The sequence below is a fragment of the Salpingoeca rosetta genome (genome assembly GCF_000188695.1).
Source record: "Salpingoeca rosetta unplaced genomic scaffold supercont1.10, whole genome shotgun sequence".
Classification (NCBI taxonomy): Eukaryota; class Choanoflagellata; order Craspedida; family Salpingoecidae; genus Salpingoeca; species Salpingoeca rosetta.
In genome coordinates, this window is record NW_004754924.1 from 1,270,782 (window position 1) to 1,293,886 (window position 23,105).

Sequence of the window (23,105 nt, forward strand, 5' to 3'; positions counted from 1 at the left end):
CGCGCACACACACAGGCACACACACACACACACACACACACACACACACACACACACACACACACACACACACACACACACACACACACACACACACTACACGGATAGCAGACATCATAAACAGTAGTGACATGAGCATTTCTGGCGGCAACAACCACGATGACGATGGAGGACGTGCCGCTGAACCTGTTTCGCCTTCTTTCGGGTGCGTGTGGGTGTATGACTGTGTGGTTGGTAGTGGTGTTGCTTGGTGGGAGCGTCCAGCTAGCAGAGGACATGAAGGCAAAGGTCCTTGAGTTTACATCCTGTTTTGTCTGAGGAAGTGGAATCATGGTGAACGCAAGCCTCGCTGTGGCGCACGCCTCGTCGCACATCATCGAATCACAATCATGTTGCAGCACGTCAGTGTCACCGCAACAACGCAGTGGTTCCGCACTGCGTTGGACCCAGCTCGAAGACAACATCAAAACACGCCACACTCATATGACAAGGTGCACATGTGCGTGTGCGCGTGTGTATTTGATTTCTCACGTGTTTGTCGCCATGTTTGCGGTTCTAGAGAAGCTCGGGGTTCCCACGATCGCGGCAGCGTTCATCTCCAGCTTTGCCTTGTCCTCTCTCCTGTCCATGGCATCGGGTGTCATCTCGCGCAACCTCTCCAAGGTCCCAGTGCCGCCTCGAGCGTGCTTGGTGTTGTTGAGGATGGTGGACCTGACGTGCGACCATGTAACCTTGTTGGTGCTTGCAACTCATTGTTGCCTTGAACACCTTGCTCATTGGCTTCTCACCCTCAACTAGACATACAACCGGCTGAACCCACTGGATCAGCAGAAATGGGTGAGGAGTCCGCAGAGCTTGTGCCTAATGCTTGAGCAGTTCGTGGGTTGTGTGTGTGTGTGTGTGTGTGTGTGTGTGTGTGCTGTGCTGTGTAAGGCCCGTCGCCTGTCTTGGTTTTGTAGGTCCGGTTTCGCTTGTGCAGGTGATGCAACTGACACGAATACCACACCCATCCCGTCGCACCTCAACGAACGACCTTGCCAACATTAGAACGCAGGCATCAACCGGGCCATCCTGGGCACACTGCTCAGCTTCATGGGCTTTCGCGTGCTGCTTGAAGGCGTTCCTGAAGAAGGCGGAGCCGTTTATGGGGCAACTGATCTCCTCACTCACACGGCATCGTTTGCGCTCGGTGCGTTGCTCGTTGCTCATCATCATGTCTGCATTGTCGAGACCAAGAGCACTCTGCACACACATCCATCACTCTCAACACCACAGTTTCTGTGTACAACTGATCGCAATGTTTCGCTTCACAAACGATTCCTCCGATCTTGCGCATGTGTCAAACGTCATTCGGCGCACCGCCCTGTGTCCCTTGCACTCCTTGTCTTGGTCCTTGTGCACTCCTTCTCTCGCTCACTGTGCGTGCTCACGTGGCTGGCCGCAGGATTCTTCATCTTCGAGACACGCGACTCCCTCAACATGTATCTGGCACACAACGTCAAGGGGGAGACGTTGATTGTGCATCACATGCTGGGCATTGTTCTCTACTTCCTCACCCTCTCCACGCGCTCCTATCTCTACGTCGCCTGCGTCGTCCTCATCGAGGTGCGCGCGCGTGCGTGTGTGTGTTTATATGTGTGTGAATGTGTGTTTATGTGTTTGTTCATGTGAATTTGCGTGTTCATGCATGTGCGTGTGTGTATGTGAGTGTGATGTGGGTGCGTGTTCATGTGCATGTGGGTGTGTGTGCACCCCCTCGCTGCTGGTCCACCTCATCATAGCCTCCTTTGCGCTGCCTCTGCGTTTCTGTTGTGTGTTGTTTCAGGAGCTGCACTCGCCTTTCACGCACATTGGGTGGATGCTTGCCAAGCAAGGCCGTGATAAGGACCTCATATGGGACATCAACCAGGTGTGAGCATGGGTCTGTATTCTTGTATTTACGTGTGTGCGATAAAACGCACGCACGCGTGTTCCTTCCTCCTCACACCGTGACGCTCATACCTTTGTTGCGTGACGTGCGTTGCTGTGTTTGCGCAGTATATATTGATTGGGGTGTGGTTTGTGTTTCGCGAAGGTTGCGACCTCTACGTCTGGCTCCACATCCTCAGCAATCTCCCTTATGGGTGCGCTGACGCATGCCTTGCGTGTACCCTGTACTTGAGTGTGTTTGCATAGTGTGCGCGTGCTTTTGGTGATGATGTGCTTGCGTGACTTGGTTGTATATGAGTGTGTTTGTTGTTGTTGCTGTCGTTGTCGTGATTGTCTCGTGCACGTGTACGTGTGTACGTGTGGCTGTAGCTGTTGTAACGCTCATCATGAACGCATGACACATGCCTCTTTCCACCCTCTGCAAATGCGACCATGCTTCCGTGTGCACTGCCACCGGTGTGCAGGTTCCTGGGTGGCCCTTTTCTCCCGCTGGCGTTCATCTGTTGCGGTCTTGTTATCCTCACCATGTACCTCAACCCGTGGTGGTTTCGACTCAAGCTTCAACAGGTACGCGCTCGGTTGGTTGGTTGGTTGGTTGGTTGGTTGGTTGGGTGTAAGTCGTGTCGCAGCCACGTTACTCGGTTGTTAGTTGTCCATTGTCCTGTTGCGACAAACTCTAACGAGTCGTTGCGCATGTGTGCGTGTGTGTGTGCGTGTATGTGTCTGTATACGTGTGTATGTGTGTGTGTATGTGCAATGTGAAGATTGCAAAGCGAAACCTCAAGTACGCGCGACTGCGGAGGCGAGCAGACAGCCAGCGCCGCACATCTCCACAGCGGCCACCATCGCCATCGCCATCATCATCGTCGTCGTCTGGTGGCGTGCGGCAGCGGAGGCGTGGCGCTTCCCAGGGAACACGAGGCAGTCATGCTCGCAGTGGCAATGGTGGTCATGGTGGTGATGGTGGCAGCTCGTTGGGCAATGGCACCGCCACAACCACAGCGGCCACCGCCACCACCAACAATGCAAGCAGCAGCAGCAGCAGCAGCAGCAGCAGCAGCAGCAGCAGCAGGAGAAGCGGTGGTGAGGCTGCTTTACGTGGAGGAGAGAGCGGGGGGTTGATGGGTGAACACGACATGCTAGTCGCAACAACACCAGCAACAACAACACCAGCAGCAGCAACAGCAGCAGTGGTACACACAGCAACGGAAGAGACGCATGTCAGGGGCACACAAGCGGGGGGCACTGTTGGCCCTAGAAATGGTGGTGTGCACATGCAGCCGCCACCATCACCACCACCCTCGTCATCATCGTCATCATCATCATCGCCACCACAGCATGCACGTGGGGTGGGCGTGGCAAAGACACCACCGCGTGGGCGTGCGGAGACATCACGCCCCACGGCAGATGCTGCGGTTGAAGGAGAAACCAAAGCCCAAGTCACTGCAAGGACAGCTGATGAGAAGACAGGCGTGCCTGCAAGCACGACACCGGTATCAGATGCAGCTGCGACATCCCGAGCGAGGGAGGAGGAGGCGGTGGTGTCAGTGGCAGTGGCGGGCGAATGCTGACACGTTGGAGTTGGAACGAGAATCCTTGCGAGAGAAAATGGCGAACGCGTGTGTGTAAGTATGTGGAAATGTGTGATGCGTGCGACAGTGTGCGTGCATGGATGCGTAGGAGAGCCTGCATGCACATGCCAGTGTTGAGAGAGAGAGAGAGAGAGAGAGAGAGAGAGAGAGAGAGAGAGAGAGAGAGAGAGAGAGAGAGAGAGAGAGAGTGTGTGTGTGTGTGTGTGTGTGTGAATGAGGCAGAGTGCGTCCGTGCATGCGTGCATGCGTACATGCGGGGGTTGGGAGTGGTGTTCGATTTCAGGATTGATGTGCTGTGATACTTGGTGCGAGTGACACTCCGTGCGCTCTCGTGCTTCTTTCTTCTTCTGGTGTTATTTTCCATGCTTCTATGATAGTTGCTTGCGCCTCACATAAGTGACGCTGAATGAGTGATTTGACCCTGTGATCATGTGTTGAGTCGAGAGGAGTAGTGACATGACGGGGCTTGGCGCGGTGGCGATGAATGCGTTTATGGCAGCCCAAACAAATAAACCACCATCATCATCATGTTGCAGTCTGGGCAAAGAATGCTTGGGAACTCGGGGGAGGGGAGGGGAAAAGGACTTGCAATGACGCTGCATGTATGTGTGTGTGTATGTGTGTGTGTATGTGTGTATGTGTGTGTGTATGTGTCAATTGGCTTCTTATGAACATAGAGGAGGGAAAGGGTGTTTGTGTGTGGGAATGATAACTACTGCTTAATGGAAGTATGCTTGATGCCTTTGATTGCATCCAGTTGACCTTCCCATCCCTGCACCCTCGTATGTGCGTGAGTGAGTGTGAGTGTGTGTGTGTGTGTACGCGTGCGTGAGTGAGTGTACGCGTGCGTGAGTGAGCGTACGCGTGAGTGAGTGAGTGAGTGAGTGAGTGAGTGAGTGAGTGAGTGAGTGAGTGAGTGAGTGAGTGAGTGAGTGAGTGAGTGAGTGAGTGAGTGAGTGAGTGAGTGAGTCAACACCTGTGCGTGTGCATGCGTGTACGTGTGACGTACATACACACACACGCACACACAGACACACAGACACACGCACACGCACGCACACATAGACACACAGACACACACACGCACACGCACAGGCAGCGAGCTACGTGATGCAGGTACGCACAATAGCTTGCGGACGTTCTCGGGGTCGGTAAGATCAGGCACGGTGATGCCATATGTGCTTTGGAACAGGCTCTTTTCGTGCGAGGAGCGCTCACTCAACATCATCTGGCGGTGCTTCGATTTCTACATGTGCACACATACACATGCACGCATGGCGCGGATGCGGTGGGTGTGCTAGAGTGATGACGCGTGCAAGGAACAACCAAGGCAGCTGTACATCGAGGGTTCGATGGCAAGGTGTGAGGCGTGCTTACACACACACACACACGTTAACTAACACAAATACACGTGAACACAACATCAACACACAGCTGAGGGAGCCAATATCTTACGTTCTGCCGCTCGAGTGCTGCAATCTCATCATCAAAGCGCTTGACATATCTGCGTGGAGCGTGCAAGCCAAGGTGAGCGCGATCAACAACCATGGCATCCAGCGCAAGCAACGAGACAAGGGGAAAGCACACACGGACACACACATACGAACACACAGACACACATCAACACACAAACACACACGCACACACACGCACACACACTCCTTACTCTTGTGTGAGCTGTCTGAGCTGATCCTGTGTGAGGGCACGCGTGTGGTTCGAAATGCGTTGGCGGAACCACAGGATGTCGATACCTTTCTTGAACTGCTTGAAGTTGGCAGATCGTCGTTGGCTGTCAACAGGTGGTGGAGGTGGTGGAGGTGGTGGAAGGCGGTCGTTGTGAGGAAAGAGCATGCGATCACAGGCCCGAATGATGACCAAGGAGACGGCGATGTTGCGGGTTTAATCACGCAACAGCAACGTGCATCGCACACAGACACACAGACACACACACACACACAGACACAGACACACACACACACACACACACACACACACACAGACGCACTCTGTGAGTTTGGCCTTGCGAAGGTACTGCTTGTTCATGCGCTTTGCTTTCCTCGACTCTGGATGCACTGGCGTCTTCTTCTTCTTCTTCTGCGCCTTGATGCTCGCCTTCACCTTGGGCTTTGCCATGACGCCAGCGTGCGTGCGTGCGTGTTGGTGTGTGTTGGCGAGAGAGAAAGGGTTGGCTGTCTTTCTGAACACGTGTGTGTGTGTGTGTGTGTGTGTTTTTGCGCTTTCGCGATTGCTCAATCCATCAACAACACCAGGATCGACTGCCTCGCTTGCTTGCTTCACTGACGGACTGGACTGTGTTGCTAGTATGGAGGCTCGTGCGGGTGTGTTCCAGCGTGTGCTGGCCCTTGGCGAGGGCATGTGGATGGTGCGTGGGCACTTCCACCTCGGCGAGGGCCAGACGGAAGGCCTGAAGTGGGCTGGCCTGCGTGATCGGATGCTGTCCCTCCTCAGCGATGGACTGCAGGACCAGCGGCTGCAGGAGGGCGAGCACAACGAGTCGACCAAGGAGCAGCTGGCGGAGGAACGCGCCATGGTGCAGCGTCTCATGGACGGTGACGAGCTCCCCTTTGTCCTCGACACGACCATGGGCATTGCAACGTATGTGTATGTGTGTGTGTGTGCATGTGTGTGTTCGTCTATGTGTGTGTATGTGTGTGTATGTGTGTGTGTCTATCTGTCTGTCTGTTTGTCTGTTTGCGCGCATGCCTCTTCTTCTGTCTCTCATATGTGATGACAACACCAGGACTGGCAACGGCGACAAACAGCTGGCCCTGCTTTCTCCAACACCATTCGATGAGGAAGTGCGCAAGCAGGTGTGTATCAGTAAGCATTGCCGCAACCACACACACACACACACACACACACACACACACACACACACACACACACACACACACACACACACACAGAGGCACAGGCATGTTGAGGTGCATAAAGTCATTTCAAAGGCAATCCACTGACTGGCCGCACGCCTGCACCACTGCCACGGGCATGTTACTGACAGATTGACGCCCTCGGGATCGTGGAGGCCATCGTCGCTAGCAACCTTCAGGTGCTTTGCACGCAACACTCGCTGGCGTGCGTGGCAGTGTGGAGCTGTGGTGCGGCTGGGTGTGTTCACAACACCACACACTACACACATGCTACACACACACACACACTGCACGCACACACAACACAACACTACACTACACTACACTACACTACACTACACTACACTACACTACACTACACTACACTACACTACACTACACTACACCACACACACACACACACACACACACACACACACACACACACACACACACACACACACACACACACACACACACACACACGATGCAATGAGTGCAGCATTGGCTGTTCCTGCCCAAGTGGGCGCAGGCGTACCCAGATGCCAAGATCTACCTTGCACCGAGCGCGCTCGGAGAGGATCTTGAGACGAAGCTGACAGACCACACGCCAGAGTCGCTGCCTCAGCCAAAGAGCGAATGGGTCGTGCTGGAGGAGAGCGGGCACCAGGTGTGTTGGCAATTGGCGGTGGAAGCAAGGATGGAAGGGTGGAAGGAAAGGTGGGAGTGAAAGGGGGTAAGTTGTGCTGTATAGGAGTGAATGTGATCCTGCACCTGCTGCCACCATCGCGTAAACATCATCGCACTCACACCACTCATCCCTTCCCATCAACGTTCAGCAGAACCAAGCCATCACACCACATCGTCACTCACAACAAGCACCGAATCCACACTACCACACCAATCAACCCCATATCCAACCGCACCACTCAGCTTGGACCGCACCTTGATCAGCAGCTGCTGCTCGGGGCGCCGCTCAACATGAACGAAGTTGTCTTCTTCCACGCGCCATCCCACACCCTCGTTGCAAGCGACAGCTTCTACGGCGGATATGCACAGGTCGGCAGTCGCGTGCTGGCTGGTGTTGGTCGATGCGATGCGAAGGTGGCTGCTGCTTCGTGCCCGCTCCCGGCTCGGGCCTCGGGCTCGGGCCTCAGCATGTTTGTGCCGCCCCCCCCCCCTTCCCCAACCCTTGTCACCACCATCACTGCCGCCCCCTGCCATCACCTGACCTTCCCCTGACCATCCTCACATGCCCATTGCCTGCTCATCGTTCCGAGCCACTCGCCACCACCATCCACACGCCCACTCCCCAACCAACGCCTCCATCACCACCCAGGACGAGTCGCCCTCGTGGTTCGGGCGGCTGTGGTTCAAGCTGACGAAGAAGGCGTTCCGCAGCGCAACCCTGCCCATCTACCGCACAAGCCGCGTCATTTCGCACGGTGACAGGGGCAAGCTCATCGCCTGCGTCAAAGACATTGCACAGGTGCGAGAAGCGAACAGGGAGGAAATAGAGGGGAGGAACGAGCGGGAGGGGATTGCGTGTGAGTATCAACTTCGGTTTTCCATGTTGCGACACTTCGCACGCGCACGTATACACGCATGCGTGCACCTACACACGCACGTGCACTCACATGCACTTACCCGAAACATGGCTGCAGCGATGGGCGTTTGACAAGATCATCTTTGCACACGGCACGAGCCCGTACACACACGAGCCCCGCAAGGCATACGTGGACGCTTGGTCGGTGCTCACGTCGATGTGAGGTGGCAGCTGTCACTACAGCTGATGCCAACAGCACGACCATCACCACAACCACGACCGATAAACAAAACCGATGGCAGCGAGACGCATCCATGTTGGTCATCGTTCTCCCTCCTTCACGCACACGCACACGCACACGCACAACACACGCACGCACGCACACGCACACACACACACACACACGCGCGCGCGCGCGCGCAGTCTTCAGTTGCTCGCACTGCGTTGTCCGTTAACCCCGACGAACCATAAAACCAACAACACGACTACCTCTCTGTCACGAGTGAAAGCTGAACGCAAATACAACACGACAGCCATTTAATTGAGGCGCTTTATTTTCATCAAATCACATCTCACTCACAACATCGCATCGCACATATGTCACGATGTCAGATGCACGACATCATGTCGTGTTCACTCGGCCCCGCCCGCACCTCCCCACCGGATCCCACTCCTCCTCGCTCCTCATCAGCCATCCCATAAGTTGACTTGCACAAACCGCTCATGCCCATACTGATCCAAGTGCACATGCAACACACAACCAGGTGGTACAAGCCTGCAACCGTAGCGTTTGCGACCGGGAATACAGAGTGCATGGGGAGGGGAAGGGGAATCGGTGTAAGAATACGACACACAAACGCACGCAAGCACACACACACACACAAACACACACGCGCGCACACACACACACACACACACACACACACACACACACACACACACACGCACACACACACACACACACACACACACACACACACACACACCATACCTTGCCACGGCAGAACACTGCGGAGGCGACAGCTCCAACCACAACTGCCTGGAAGGTGAACGTGACGAACAACAGCATGTGCACGCAGAGAAGAAACGTCGTGAGTTGCTTGCTAGCCACACCATGTCAAATGGCCGCAGCAGCAGCACCAAAGTACGGGTACACACCTTGCACCACCAGTGCGGCTGATGATGTGCGGTGCAATATCAAGAATGGCGCGCGTAACATCCAACCCGTCTTCTCCGCCGCACAGGGCCATATCATTCTCGTATCTGTGCAAAGCACACACGTGTGTGTATGAGTATGTGTATGTGTATGTGTATGTGTATGTGTATGTGTATGTGTATGTGTATGTGTATGTGTATGTGTATGTGTGAGCAAGGGGAAAAACGGTGTGTGATGGTACCACATATGAACATATATCGACAGAAACACAGAAATGCGCGCGCGCACACATACACACACATACACTCACACAGAAACTCACACACACACATACACATACACACACAGACGCACCCACCCTCACGTCAACACACACCACACTCACCGCAGTTCGGGAGCTAGTTTTGGCATTTCATCACGGCGGATGTAGGGTGGGTTTGAGACAACAAAGTCGAAGGGCCCCGATGAGAAGCACGGCGATGATGGCGTGGCGGTGGTGATGTCCTGTTTGTGCAGCGTCAGGCGGTCTGCCACGCCACATCTGCACTCATTATTGGTCACGGTTGAAGAGGGCGGAGACGGAGCGAGTCACGAGTGAGGCGACTGAACACATGGCCGAAGGGCACGGGCCGCTACAACAGACGGGCAGACTGGTGGACACGTAGACACGCACACACATGTGCGCACGTACACACATACACACACACGCACGCATGTACGCAGGTACACACACACATACACACATACGCACACGCACACACACACATACACACACACGCACACGCACACACACACACACACACACACACGCACACACACACGCGCGCACAGACGCACACATACACACACACACACACACACACACACACACAGAAGGGAGTAGGCGGCACCTGCTGGCGTTGTGCTGCGTGAGCTGAATCGCGGCGTCATCCAAGTCAATGCCAGTTGCAGTCCAAGACGGGTTCTCATGCAGCAGGGACAAACTGATTGCACCAGATCCCACGCCAATCTCGAGAAAGTGTAGACCGTGCTGTTGCCTTAGCTTACGCTGAATCAAGTCAACGAGTACCTGCCAGTGACATCAATGCATCGTGAGCATGGACAGTCGCTTTCGTTTGGTCCTGCAGCACATGAGTGGCGCAAGGGACATGAAGCAGCGAGAGTCTTGTCCCTGAAAGCGCACCTCCGTCTCTGGTCGTGGGATGAGAACAGGCGAACGCATGGTCAAAGTTTGGTCCCGAAAGTCCCACTCGCCCAACACATACTGCAGCGGCTCCCTGCCACACCAGACGTGACAGCGAGGCTGCAGATGAGCAAGCACAGATAGAGACACCCACACACATATACACACACACACGCACACACGCACACAAGCACACACGCACACACACACAGACGACCCGTGTTCATTCATTTGCAAGTACTGGGCATATGCACAGCTACGCATGTACACGTGGCGGAAGAAGCATCGTTTGGATCAAGCGACACGCCACCTGCATGCACGGCGATGGGCTAGCGAGTGTGCGCGCTCCTGCTGCTCTGGCGTGACTTCCATCTCGCAGGAGCTGGATGCACGCGTTCCAAGCACATGGTAGACAATCTCACGAGCAGCGACACTGACCTCCTCAACCGTCAAGCCACTGCCAGCACTCCCAGCATGACGGCTACTGCTGCTGCTGCTGCCAAGCAGTACACGACGAACAGCGTGCAGCAAGTCCCTGCCTCTCATTCCGCTTCGAAAGATTAATGGCTGGCACATCAACAAATCTTCCATAACCAATACGGGCAAGCGCAAGCTAGCGAACAAGCGAACGCACACAACAACACAAGCACCCACAACCACGACCACACCACAAGCACGCAGGAACAGGGGAGATGAGCTCACGTCGCCGGGATGGGGATAGTGATGATGATGATGAGTGGCGACGGCGGCGCCACCGCAGTGACGACGACGAGCGGGATGGAAGAGAGGGTGATGTGCTGAAGGACGACAGCCGGCGCCGCCACAGCAAGAAGAGCAAGAAGAAACACAAGAAGCGCAGCCGCAAGTACAGCAGTGACGAGGACTCATCATCGCATGGCAGCAGCGATGAAGACGGCGACAGACGTGATCGCGGTCGGCGCCGCGGCGGCCGCCGTTCACGATCTCGATCCAGGTCCAGGTCTCGCACTCGTTCAAGGTCGCGTACGCGCTCGCCAGACCGACGCCGACGGCACCGCCGCTACAGTGATGATGGCAACAACGACAACAACGACAACAACGACTACCGCAGGGGCGGCCGACGGGACCGCCACCGCCGCGACGACAGGCGCGACGATGAGGAGGCCCGCAGGCGGCTGCTGGAAATGAAGCGGCGCGAGCGCGAGCTTCGCAAGCAGGAGAAGCAGCGCATGAAGATGACGGAGACGCCCGAGGAGAAGCGTGCACGGCGCTTGGCGAAGAAGGAGCGCAAGGCCGAGCGAAAGAAGGCCAAGCTTGCCCAGGGTGGTTTGGACGTCGTTCAGGGTGCCGAGGAGTCTGGCCGCTTTGTGTGGCACAAGAAGGTGGAGGCCGCAGAGGAGCAGGGCATGTCGCGGGAGGAGCTTGCCCGTCTTGAACGCGAGCGTGCGGAGGAGAACCAGCGCGAGATTGAGCAGATCAAGCGGCGACGCGAGCAGGCCGAGATCGACCGAGAGCAGCGCATGCGCGAGCGCGACCAGATGCTGCGCGCGCAAGACGACGCCCAGTTTGGCGAGTGGGCTGACCAAGAGGAGCTGTTTGTGCTGAAGCAGGCCCGCCTTCGCTCGGAGCTCCGCCTGCGTGCGGGGCGAGCAAAGCCCGTTGATCTCCTGGCCAAGTACATCCACACGGACCGCGACGACCCGGATATTGACCAGCACGAGCCGTACACCATCTTCGACACCATGTCGCTGGAGGCGTGCGAGGCGCTGAAGGAAGACATCAAGGTGTACCTGCGGCTGGAAGGGCACATGGAGGAGAACAGGGCGTTTTGGGAGGACATTGCGCTCATTTGTGACCACACCCTCAAGGAGCTGTATCGGCAGCGTGCCATGGAAGACACTTCTCTCTCTGCTGCCGAGCGCCGTGCCCTCGAGACAGGTGATACATGTGGTTAGCCTTGTGTGTGCGTGTGTGTGTGTGCGTGTGTGTGTGCGTGTGTGCGTGTGTGCGCGTGTGCGTGTGTGTGTGCGTGTGTGTGTGCGTGTGTGTGTGTGTGTGTGTGTGTGTGTGTGCGTGTGTGTGTGAGGGTGTGTGTGAGGGTGTGTGTGTGTGTTGTTGAAGGTGACGTGCCGTGCTTGTCCATATCCGACTTTGGAACCCAATCCCTGCTAACGCCAGCTCATGCTCATTCCCCTCAATCGCCCTTTGACATGTTCACCTCCTCTCCATCATATCCACCATTGCCTGCAGGCATCAACGCACGCGTGAAGCAGGACATTATGGCCATCTTTGCGAACAAGACGCTGAACCAGCTGCTGGAGCTCGAGCGGCACATCAAGACGAAACTCAAGTCCAAGGAGACGCTGGATGTCGGGTATTGGGAGACGCTTCTTCGTCAACTCAAGGTCGGGTGGTGTGCGTGTGCGTGTGTGTGTGTTGGGCTTGTTGTTGTTGTTGTTGAGTGCGGACAAGGGGGGTCAGACGGTGCACAAGAACAACAGCAACAGCTCCACATGTACACCCTCACACACTTTCATACACACACCCTCACACACACACTCAAATACACACACACACACACAACATGAATACCGCAGGTTGAGTTTGCCAAGGCGCGTCTTCGCGAGAAGCACAAGGAGCTGCTGCAACACAAGCTGCGCATTCTGTACAAGCAGCAGACGGAGGCGGCGGAGGAGGATGTTGTGTCTGGACAGCGCGGCGTGGAAGGACAGCAGCAAGGACAGGAGGGCGAGGAGGAAGTGGACCTGTTTGCCGACGAGCTTTCCGAAGCGGACAAGGGCGCCTCTACCCGGGCGTTTAGTCCGGTGCCGTTTGAGGTTCCATTGGAGGAGGATGATGATGATCGGTTGATGGCGAAATACGCAGCAAGTGCTGTCGTGACGCAACAGCAGATGGACGCGCAGGACCTTGTCTTGCGTAAGGTGGTGCTGATGATGATCAAGGCAGGGCGCCAGGGCGAGCTCCATCCAGACTTTTGCAAGAACCAGGTTTGTTCCTATTGTGTTCTTGTGACGTGTGTGTGTGTGTGTGTGCATTGTGTATGGGTTTGTGTAGTTCGTGTTCGTGGTGTGTGAGTTTTGTGTGCGTGTGCGTGTGCGTGTGCGTGTGCGTGTGCGTGTGCGTGTGCGTGTGCGTGCGTGTATTGTGTGTGAGTTTGTGTGCGCTCGTGCGAATGTGTCTTTGGTTATCCCTTGTTGTGGTTCTCCACTCTTCCCGCACTCACCACGGCCATCACGGCCACCACCACGTTGGGTGCAGCTTGCGCGCGGGCTGTCCACGCGGGAGCAGGAGTTCCTTGCCAAGGCGCGCGCTCAGAACGAGGCCGACGAGGATGAGGAGCAAGAGACGTTCGCCGACGAGCTCGACCTTGGTGCGATCGATGGTGGCGTTGGTGATGGTGGTGATGGTGATGGTGATGGTGGTGCACGTTTCTGAGGTGCAGGTTTCTTGCATGCCTCCTTAGCATGCTTCCTGCTCACACATGCGCGCTCGTGCACACACACACACACTCATACGCATCTTCACACTCACCTACACACACACACACACACACACACACACGCACACACACACACACGCATCTTCACATTCACACACTCATGCACATCTTCGCACTCACACATTGTCACCGTCATTGCCATCCTTGTCATCTTTGCAGAGGGAAGCGGGGACTACCTCTGGCGGGACAAGTACCGACCGCGCAAACCGCGCTACTTCAACCGCGTGTTTACGGGTTTCGACTGGAACGAGTATAACCGCACCCACTACGACAAGCAGAACCCACCGCCCAAGATGGTGCAAGGTGAGGCAGCACAGTCGCGTTGTGATTTTGTGTGTGTTTGTGTTTGTGTTTGTGTTTGTGTTTGTGTTTGTGTGTTTGTGCTTGTGTTTGTGCATGTGTGTGTTTGTGTTTGTGTTTGTGTGTGTGTGTTTGTGTTTGTGTTTGTGTTTGTGTTTGTGTTTGTGTTTGTGTTTGTGTCTGTGTCTGTGTGTATGTGTGTGTGTGCGTGTGTGTGTGTTTGCGCCTGTCATCATAGCAGTGGCGCTATGCTGCCTGCTTTTGGTCTTGCGATGCGGCCAAATGGGGTCGTTGCTGGCCACCCTACACTTCAGCATCACCGTTGCTTCTTCATCCTTCTCCCTCTCACCAAAACCACGACGATGCATGTGTCCCTGTGTTCATGTGCGCGTGTGCGTGTGTACGTCTCTCTCTCTCTCTATCTGTGTGCAGGTTACAAGTTCAACATCTTCTATCCAGATCTCATTGACAAGTCGCAGACACCGACGTTTACGATTGAGAAGCTTCCAAACGAGCCTGGTTTCTGCATGATTCGCTTCCACGCCGGCCCGCCGTATGAGGACGTGGCGTTCAAGGTCATCGACAACCCCTGGCTCCACGGGCGCAAGTCCGGATACAGGTGTGTGTGTGTGTGTGTGTGTGTGTGTGTGTGTGTGACGGTATTTGCTTTGACGCCTCTGATACGCATCCCTTCTCTGTGTCCTGCCCTCCACACAGGTGCCAGTTTACACATCACAACGTGTTTGAGCTCTACTTCCGATTCCGTCGCCGTCGCTATCGCCGCTGAGCCTGTGTGTGTGTGTGTGTGTGTGTGTGTGTGTGTGTGTGTGTGTGTGTGTGTGTGTGTGTGTGTGTGTGTGTGTGTGTGTGTGTGTGTGTGTGTGTGTGTGTGTGTGTGCGTCTCGAAAGTTCTGTCTCGCCCTTTTGTGTTTGCCTTTCACGTGTGCGCGTGTGTGCGTTTTCGCTTGGTATTTCGGTGTAATGGCGACTAAAACGCAACAGTTCAATCAAGCAGTAGTGGGCATGAACAAATCAATCGTGGTGGAGTTGAGGATGAAGGGGAAGACAAGGTCAAGAGAGGGGAGGGGGGTTGCAGAGCGCCCAACAAACGACACAACCTGTTGATCTCTACAGGTGCGATGCACGTGAGAGGTGACGACAGGAATGACGATGCTGGTCGTGGGAATCTCGACTCGACAAACAATCACTCACAAGTTTTCGCACAATCACGTCGCATAATCACATCACCACAACACGTCACATCACGTCAGGTCAGCAGTCGTCAGCCGTCCCAGGCATGGATGGCGCGAGGTCAGGGCATGGCGAGCACGTGTCTCCGAATGTCGACCTGACAGATGCACGACACAAACGCCGCTGGCCAGCCCATGCACTGGCAGTCGTACAGCGTGACTGCACGTGCGTGGTTGTGCCCAAACGTCGCATCCAGCAGCTGTGGTGTGTGAACGTCCGGAACGTGAGTGAGCAAGTGCGCGCGCGCATGTGCGTGGTATGTGTGTGTGTGTGTGTGTGTGTGAACGTTTGTGAGCTGTATGGACAGCCACAACACAAATAGAATCATACAAACACAAGCATCGTGTCACCTCTTGGTGCTTGCGGGTAACGGCAGCGATTGTCGCTTGAATGTCAATAACGCGGTCCTCCTCCCGGATCTGAAGAAAGGTCAAAACAGAACACGGGCGTGTGGTCGAGTTGAGTGACGACGACGATGACGACAACAACAACAACAACAACAACAACAACAACAACAACAACAACAACAACAACAACAACAACAACAACAACAACAGCAGCAGCAGCAGTACGGCAACAGGTAAAAGGATGGGAGGGACATATCCACGCCATGTACGTGTTCACGCATCTCAGCCGGATTCATACCTCCCAGCAGAACGACGGCACCATGTTCCAGTCCATCTTGCCATACTCCTGCGAGTGAGCAAAGACACAGCCACACATGCACGTTTGTTGCGCGTGAGCCCACACGAACCGAGACAACGCAACCGTTGGGTCCACACACACACCCACACCCACACACAACCTGTCAGCAGTGCCACTGTGGGGCTTCACCTCAAACTCGTGGATTGCGCGAATGACAGCAAGAACATCGCGTTCATATGTTCCGCGCACCCGATCCAAATCCCGCGCATATGTCAGGCGCAGGCGGTTGCGCTCTTTCACCTGAACACACACACACACACACACACACACACACACACACACACACACACACACACACAAATGAAGGAAGGGACGGTGTCTTCAGTTGCACGCGCGTGTGTCTTTGTATGGAGCGCTTTAAGGATACGCATAGGAAGGCCGCGTGTGTGCATCTCCTCACGTTCGGTCACACACACACACACACACACACACTCACACACACACACACACACACACACACACACACACACACACGCACCTGCTTGACGTGACGGGTGTGCTTGGTCTCTGGGAGACCGGGTGGAACCACTTCCTCCTCCAGCTCCTGCTGTGCAGCCGCCATTGCGCTCGTCTTGGGGTTGTACGCCAGAAACGTCTCAGCGGCGACAGGGAAGTAGCTCATCTGCCGCAGGACAAGTGTGATCGTGACGGTGCGGACGTGTGTGTGTGTGTGTGTGTGCGTGCGTGCGTGTGTGTGTGTGTGTGTGTGTGTGTGTGTGTGAACATGCGAGTCTATGTGTGCGAGTGTGCACAGAGAATGCTGGTGATGGGTTACCAGCAGTACAACAAGTCGAGAACAATCTCACGCTGTGACTGGAGCATCAACTCACCACATAGCGAGGCGGCAGACGCGTGTGCTCCGCAGCAGGGCGACCCTGGTGACGACGAGGGTGAAAAGGGGGGGGGGAGGGGAGAGGGACAGAATTGGTGACGCAACGCTATAAGGTGTGCTCGTGCTGGTACAGTACGCACACACACACACACACACACACACACACACACACACACACACACACACACACACACACACACACGCAGCAGCAGCAGCAGTGGCGGCAGCGCACCGTTTCAGGGAGAATGCTGCGCTTGATGAGGTCCTTCGTTCGGAGAATGAAATGCTTGATGCCATGCAGTCCACTCATGATGGTGACCTTGCTGGACTCCGAGTCCGGTTCGTGGCGCCGCTTTCCCGATTGGGAAGGCGAGCTGCGGCCCGACGTGCCACCACTGCTTGGTTCACGGTCGGACACATCCACCTCATCATGCGAGGGCTGCTCAGCATCACGATTCATGGGTGCACGGGCCCTGTCCTTGCGCTCACTGCCAATGGCAACCTCATCATCGGTAAACACTCCTTGCACCATCTCCACGCTCTGTGCATCATCAAACTCTTCTTCCTCATCATCATCATCATCGTCAGCGATGTCATAATCATCATCGACATCGTCGTCGTGCATGTGCATCGTGACCTCGTCCTGTGCCCTCAGGTTGTGCCTGGTGCGCGCGTGTGTGCGACCAGCACTGCTTGCCGCCGCCGCTGCTGCTGTTGTTGTTGCCGTCTCACCTTGCTTCCTCTTCGCCAACACGACCACTTTTGGCTTCAGCACGTGCAGGTGGGACGACTGCTGCTGCTGCTGCTGTTCGTGCGTGTCGACAGCCGATCCCAGCTGCTGCTCGAGCGAGCGTGATGCCTTGTTGCTGCGGCGGGGAAGATGGATCGTGCGCGCGTCCTTGGGCGGCGCCTGTGTGAATGTCGGCGTCTCATCTGCCTGGTGGTGGTGGTGGTGGTGTTGCTCTTGTGCGTGTTGTGGGTGTGACGAAGATGGTGGTGTCACGCCAGCCGCCTTCTTGCTTGGTGGGCCGAACGATGTGTCTGCGCTTCCGCTGCTGCCCATCTGCCGCTGTGGCGATGACGACTGCGTGGTGGTGGTGGTGGTGGACGCCTTGTCCGGTGTTGTCAACAGTGTCGATGGCGATGCTGCGACACACTCGTCATCATTCTCCGGCGTCAACGACCTGAGGGAGCGAGTATGTGTGAGTGAGTGTGTGAGTGTGTGAGTGTGTGTGTGTGTGTATGTGTGTTAGAGAGTGTGTGTATGAGTGTGTGAGTGAGCGTGTGTGTGCGTGTATAAGCTCTACCATCACGTGCCACTTGCCCTTGCTCACCTTTGCTCAGGAGACGAGATGGTAAAGTCTTTGCCTTTGGCCCGGGCAACAGAGATGAGCAGATCCTGTATATGTACGTGTGTGAGTGTGTGCATGAGAGTACAAGGGCAATGGTGTGAACACGCATCGAGACAGTGCTTGTGGAAGCTTCCATCACCGTATACGATCTACGAGCCATGCACGACAAGCGACTCTGACGGACACCTCACCCTCAGGTCTTCTTCTTCATCTGCAAGATCGATGGCCGTCTGCCCGTCCTTGTTCTCCAGCGTCTGATGGCCGACACAACCGCAGTTGAAAAGACGCAAAGGTGAATGGGTAGCGGTTGAAGCCATTCGCGGAGACGGTGATGCAAACATGATGCACACAGACGTCGGACGCAGACATCACACACACACACACACACACACACACACACACACACACACACACAGACACACACACACACAGACACACACACACACACACAAGATGCACGCACCGGATCGGCACCGTGCTTGACGAGGAGTTTCACAACATCCGTGTGACCGTTCATGGCTGCGTCATGCAGGGGCGTGATGTCCTCAAACCCTTTCGCATCCACCTGTACACACACACACACACACACACACACACACACACACACATCCATGACGAGCTCGTGTGAGGGGGTGGGAGGGGAAAGAACACACCTCGGTGGGAGACCACAACTTGGGGGGATTGGGGAAGGAAGGACAGCTGATGTGTTGGTGGTTCAACTGTCACGTACGTTGGCGTTTGCTTTCAGCAGGAGCTCTGCAAGTTCAAGGTGGCCGTGATTGCAGGCCTCATGCAGCGGTGTCCATCTGTGCATGTGGAAGACAGAGCAGTCAGCGGTTGTAGCCAGGAGATGCGTGCCAAACACAGTAGTGCCCAGCCTATTTCATAAACACCCACATCGCAGCAACGCCCACACATTGCTACATCCGCGCACACGCACCCTGCATTGTCCTTTGCATCAATTGGGGCGCCGTGATCGAGCAGCTCTTGCGCAAACTCAAGGTCGTTCTGTAAGGTGGCATGAACATGCGTGTTGATTGAGTGGATCATGCGATGCTGTGCACACGTGTAACAAAGGGTAGAACCAAACACGTGTGTCTGTGTGTGTGTATGGTTGGTTGCTTGGGTGTGTGTAGTTGGTTGCTTGGGTGTGCGTGTGTGTCATACTTGGGTTCGCGCATCTCCTTCACACACACACACACCTTGATGGCGGCACGGTGGAGCGCTGTTTCACCATGGCGGTTGCGCTTGAAGACATTGTCGAGGGCTGTGCGCTTCTCGTTCTGCTTCTTGAACCATGCGGTGAGCTGACGCTCCGTCAGGCCAGGCGGCGGTGTTGGCCTAGGTGGACACACACAAACAGAAGACGGACAGGGAGACAGACAGACACAGCACCCACACCCATACACAACCACACCCACACGCACACACCCACACCACACACACACATACGCACACCACCCACCCAAACACACACACACAAATGGTGCGATTTGGGATGAAGGTGAGGTCAACGTGCTGTGAGCTGGACCACACACATGCTGCACCCATACAAACGCGTTCAGCCCGTATGCTGTTGAATCCAAACTCACATGCGGCCTTTGGACTTGGTGGGCTTGTCCTGGGTGCGCGGTTTCTTCTTGATGGTACCACTCTACAAGGGCGCAACGCGTGAGCATAAGGCGTTGCGATAAGAGCCAACAAACAAACGGAAAGGAATGGGTACATGGCACGACTGTGAAGGATCACACACACACACACACATCCACAAGGGTGATGTGACCCCTCACTCGCATCGATGCACCTCGGTGCAAGTTCCGCATCACGCACACACATGCTCGTGCACACACATGAACAAGCACATGTTACGCACAGCAGATGCGGTGGCAACGGGGCTCTTGTTGCTGTCCATTGCTTGTCTGTGTGCTGGCTTGTGTTCTCCGTCTCCGTCTCTGGCTTGGCTCTGGCTCTGGCTCTGTGGTCGTTCCTCGACGACAGTTGTTCCAACACAACACAACAGACACAGACACACTGGCTGGCGAATGGTGTGGCGCCAAAACCGATGCGCGCAAACTAACGCCAAATTTGAGATTTTGGCGCCATGAGTACTTCCGAAAAGCTGTGGATAACTTTAACGCTTTGTCGACATCGCCACTCACCGATGATTAGCGAAAAACAAGCATTGATCGTCGCGCATTCAAATCTTTGGACAAAATTGCACAAAATGGCCTCCTCGGCACTGCGCTTCGACGGGCGGGTGGTCCTGATCACTGGCGCAGGCAATGGTGGGGTTGTGCTTGTGTGTTTGTTTGTTTGTGTTTGTGTTTGTGTGAGTGCATGCTGGAGCAGGGCTGGCGTTGTGTGCTGATAGCTCTGCTGTGTGTACTAAAACAGCTCTTGTTCTTGTTTGTTTGACATCGCGCTGGTCACAACAGGCTTGGGCCGCGCGTACGCCCTGGCGTTTGCTGAGCGCGGAGCCAAAGTTGTCGGTGCGTACATCTGACTGTCGATCTTGTATGTGTGCAGGTCAATGTCACAGGTTGAAGAGACAAGTTACACGCACACTGTGTTCTTGTGTGTGTGTGTGTGCCACACCTTGCTGGTAGCAGAATGGCATATCCGCAGACACGCAGGCAAAGGCAGCCGCATATTCACACACACACACACACACAAACAAACAAACATGCAAACACACACGGACACAGACACAGATGAACACACACTTTGACACACATTCACAACCACTACTGTTGTTTGGGTGTTTGTGTTCAGTGAACGACTTGGGTGGATCTGTGAGTGGCGAAGGCAAGAGCACGAGGGCAGCAGACGACGTTGTGGCAGAGATCAAGCGCAAAGGCGGGATCGCAGTGGCCAACTATGACTCTGTTGAAGCCGGCAAATCGCTCGTGGACACTGCCATCCGCAACTTTGGCCGCCTCGATATCCTCGTCAATAACGCCGGCATCTTGCGTGACAAGTCCTTCTCCAAGATGGCCGAAGCAGAGTGGGACGCCGTGTACAATGTGTGTTGTGCTTTGTATGTTGTGCTTTGTGTGTGCGTGAACGAGTGTTTTGTGTGTGTGTGTGTTGTGTTTGTGTGTTGTGTGTGTGTCTTGTGCTTTATGTGTGTGTGTGCCGTTTTCCGTGCCAGTAGATTGGCACGCTTCTGCAACACGCTGTGCGTTTCCGTTTGCGTCTCCTCATGCATCGTATTCATGTGCACATGCATCACTGCACAGGTCCACCTCAAGGGTTCCTTCCTCGTGACCAGGGCAGCCTGGGATGTCATGAGAGAGCAACAGTTTGGCAGGTTTGTGTTGTGGATTGCACCGAACTGTGAACGCCCCTGTTCCAGCGGGACATAGTCTTCCTTCTGTGATGTTTAATTCCTGCATTGCTCAGCTTGCACACAGACACAGAGCCAGACAAACAGACACACACAGGCACAGACACAGACACAAACACAAACAGACACACACACAGGCACACAGACATACAGAGACACAGACACAGACACACAGACACAGACACAGACACAGACACAGACACAGACACAGACACAGACACAGACACAGACACACACGCATCTCTCACGTGCGACGACGTTTTGCGTGCAGGGTAATTATGACCTCGTCCACGTCTGGGTTGTACGGCAACTTTGGCCAGGCCAACTACAGCGCCGCCAAGCTGGGGCTTGTTGGGTTGGCGCACACCTTGGCCATTGAGGGCCGCAAGTACAACATCACGTGCAACGCCGTTGCGCCAACAGCCGGCTCACGCCTCTCTGCGGGTGTCATGCCACCATCGTACGCTGCGGCCGTCAAGCCGGAATTCGTCGCCCCGCTCCTGCTCTGGCTCTGTCACGACTCGTGCACGGAGACAAAAGGCATTTACGAGGTGTGTGTGTGTGTGTGTGTGCGTGTGCGTGTGTATGCGTGTGTGTGTGTGTGTACTTGAACACTACCTGCGAGACTTGACAAGCAAGCTCACCTCCGTTCGCGCCCGTGTCCACCTCAGGTTGGCGGTGGATGGGTGAGCAAGCTCCGGCTGGAGCGAACACTCGGCGCTGTCATGCGTTCCCCAACAACAACCATCACCCCAGAAACTGGTCTGTATGCTCGACCGACAGACACTGTGATGTGCACATGCATGCTCCGTATGAACGTATGTGTGCGTGTGTGCGTGCGTGTATGGAGTGTGTGTTTGTGTACGTATGTGTGTGAGTGCGTACGTGTATATGTGTGTGTATGTGTATGTGTGTGTATGTGTATGTGTATGTGTGTGCATGCGTGGGTACGGATACATGTTCGTATCTGTTTGTGAAGTAACCGTGTCATGCGCCGTCCACACCTTGCACTTCACCGTCATCATCTCACCACCATCACGTCCACTGTATTGCGTTGTGTTGCAGTGCGGGACAAATGGAGCGTCATTACCGATTGGACAAACGCCGACCACCCAGAAAGCACAGATCGTACGTCACAGCGTACTCACACCTGTGGAGGCATGCGTGTGTCTCATGTGCGCGTGCATCTGTATTTGCGCGCTTCCGCGTTCTGTTTTGCTGCACAAATTGACAGAGGAAACGAACTTAACTATGGAGCGGCGTAAGACCTCATGCCCATCTGCTTCTCGCGTCAAATTGTATCATTGTGTTGCGGTTGACAGAGACAACAAAACGCATGCTTGAAATCATCGAAGCAATGAAGGCAGCACCAGCACCGTCATCGTCATCGTCGTCACCATCATCATCTCGAGATGAACCTGTTGACGTGGTGCGTCGTGCACACATTCCAATTTGTTGACCTGCACATGTGTGTGTGTGTGTGTGTGTGTGTGTGTGTGTGTGTGTGTGTGTGTGTGTGTGTGTGTGTGTGTGTGTGTCGTCGT

At 55.1% G+C, this 23,105-nt stretch overlaps 7 protein-coding genes across 7 annotated transcripts in view; 4 read left to right on the top strand and 3 right to left on the bottom strand.

The window, feature by feature from the left end:
• The first annotated feature begins 134 nt into the window (after positions 1-134).
• PTSG_04577 (uncharacterized protein) lies at positions 135-3,662 on the top strand. The gene is made up of 9 exons (XM_004994615.1): positions 135-205; positions 560-663; positions 799-837; positions 1,048-1,189; positions 1,445-1,605; positions 1,826-1,909; positions 2,038-2,123; positions 2,394-2,496; positions 2,694-3,662. Exons 1-9 carry the CDS (start codon positions 160-162, stop codon positions 3,498-3,500), a joined length of 1,572 nt encoding a protein of 523 aa, XP_004994672.1. The 5' UTR covers positions 135-159; the 3' UTR covers positions 3,501-3,662.
• Positions 3,663-4,046: 384 nt separating this feature from the next.
• Positions 4,047-5,654, bottom strand: PTSG_04578 (uncharacterized protein; the record flags this gene model as incomplete). Its single annotated transcript, XM_004994616.1, has 5 exons — positions 4,047-4,080; positions 4,646-4,767; positions 4,977-5,025; positions 5,188-5,310; positions 5,527-5,654. 5 exons carry the CDS (start codon positions 5,652-5,654, stop codon positions 4,047-4,049), a joined length of 456 nt encoding a protein of 151 aa, XP_004994673.1.
• Positions 5,655-5,766: 112 nt separating this feature from the next.
• On the top strand, positions 5,767-8,422 carry PTSG_04579 (uncharacterized protein). Its single transcript, XM_004994617.1, has 7 exons — positions 5,767-6,137; positions 6,283-6,352; positions 6,544-6,591; positions 6,894-7,061; positions 7,325-7,450; positions 7,731-7,880; positions 8,056-8,422. Exons 1-7 carry the CDS (start codon positions 5,845-5,847, stop codon positions 8,158-8,160), a joined length of 960 nt encoding a protein of 319 aa, XP_004994674.1. The 5' UTR covers positions 5,767-5,844; the 3' UTR covers positions 8,161-8,422.
• A 122-nt stretch (positions 8,423-8,544) lies between these two features.
• PTSG_04580 (uncharacterized protein) lies at positions 8,545-10,827 on the bottom strand. The gene is made up of 7 exons (XM_004994618.1): positions 10,587-10,827; positions 10,277-10,370; positions 9,984-10,162; positions 9,479-9,634; positions 9,096-9,200; positions 8,929-8,976; positions 8,545-8,712 (listed from the first exon to the last, which is right to left on the bottom strand). Exons 1-7 carry the CDS (start codon positions 10,820-10,822, stop codon positions 8,625-8,627), a joined length of 906 nt encoding a protein of 301 aa, XP_004994675.1. The 5' UTR covers positions 10,823-10,827; the 3' UTR covers positions 8,545-8,624.
• A 141-nt stretch (positions 10,828-10,968) lies between these two features.
• Positions 10,969-14,862, top strand: PTSG_04581 (uncharacterized protein; the record flags this gene model as incomplete). Its single annotated transcript, XM_004994619.1, has 7 exons — positions 10,969-12,193; positions 12,506-12,660; positions 12,853-13,263; positions 13,535-13,646; positions 13,935-14,078; positions 14,508-14,694; positions 14,793-14,862. 7 exons carry the CDS (start codon positions 10,969-10,971, stop codon positions 14,860-14,862), a joined length of 2,304 nt encoding a protein of 767 aa, XP_004994676.1.
• Positions 14,863-15,032: 170 nt separating this feature from the next.
• On the bottom strand, positions 15,033-20,261 carry PTSG_04582 (uncharacterized protein). Its single transcript, XM_004994620.1, has 15 exons — positions 20,089-20,261; positions 19,808-19,869; positions 19,418-19,556; positions 19,156-19,223; positions 18,946-19,021; positions 18,679-18,780; positions 18,407-18,469; positions 18,198-18,262; positions 17,096-18,047; positions 16,862-16,906; positions 16,510-16,653; positions 16,161-16,271; positions 15,972-16,019; positions 15,677-15,745; positions 15,033-15,525 (listed from the first exon to the last, which is right to left on the bottom strand). The coding sequence occupies exons 1-15, from the start codon at positions 20,125-20,127 to the stop codon at positions 15,388-15,390; spliced, it is 2,121 nt and encodes a 706-aa protein (XP_004994677.1). The 5' UTR covers positions 20,128-20,261; the 3' UTR covers positions 15,033-15,387.
• A 178-nt stretch (positions 20,262-20,439) lies between these two features.
• The window catches only part of PTSG_04583 (hydroxysteroid dehydrogenase 4), a gene marked incomplete at its 5' end in the record, with an annotated part of 6,480 nt that continues 3,814 nt past the window's right edge, over positions 20,440-23,105 (top strand). The window contains 8 exons of the mRNA XM_004994621.1: positions 20,440-20,500; positions 20,651-20,704; positions 20,988-21,238; positions 21,455-21,525; positions 21,833-22,112; positions 22,233-22,323; positions 22,627-22,689; positions 22,884-22,997. Of these exons, the coding sequence (XP_004994678.1) occupies positions 20,440-20,500; positions 20,651-20,704; positions 20,988-21,238; positions 21,455-21,525; positions 21,833-22,112; positions 22,233-22,323; positions 22,627-22,689; positions 22,884-22,997 (985 nt within the window). The remainder of the gene's footprint in view (positions 20,501-20,650; positions 20,705-20,987; positions 21,239-21,454; positions 21,526-21,832; positions 22,113-22,232; positions 22,324-22,626; positions 22,690-22,883; positions 22,998-23,105) is intronic.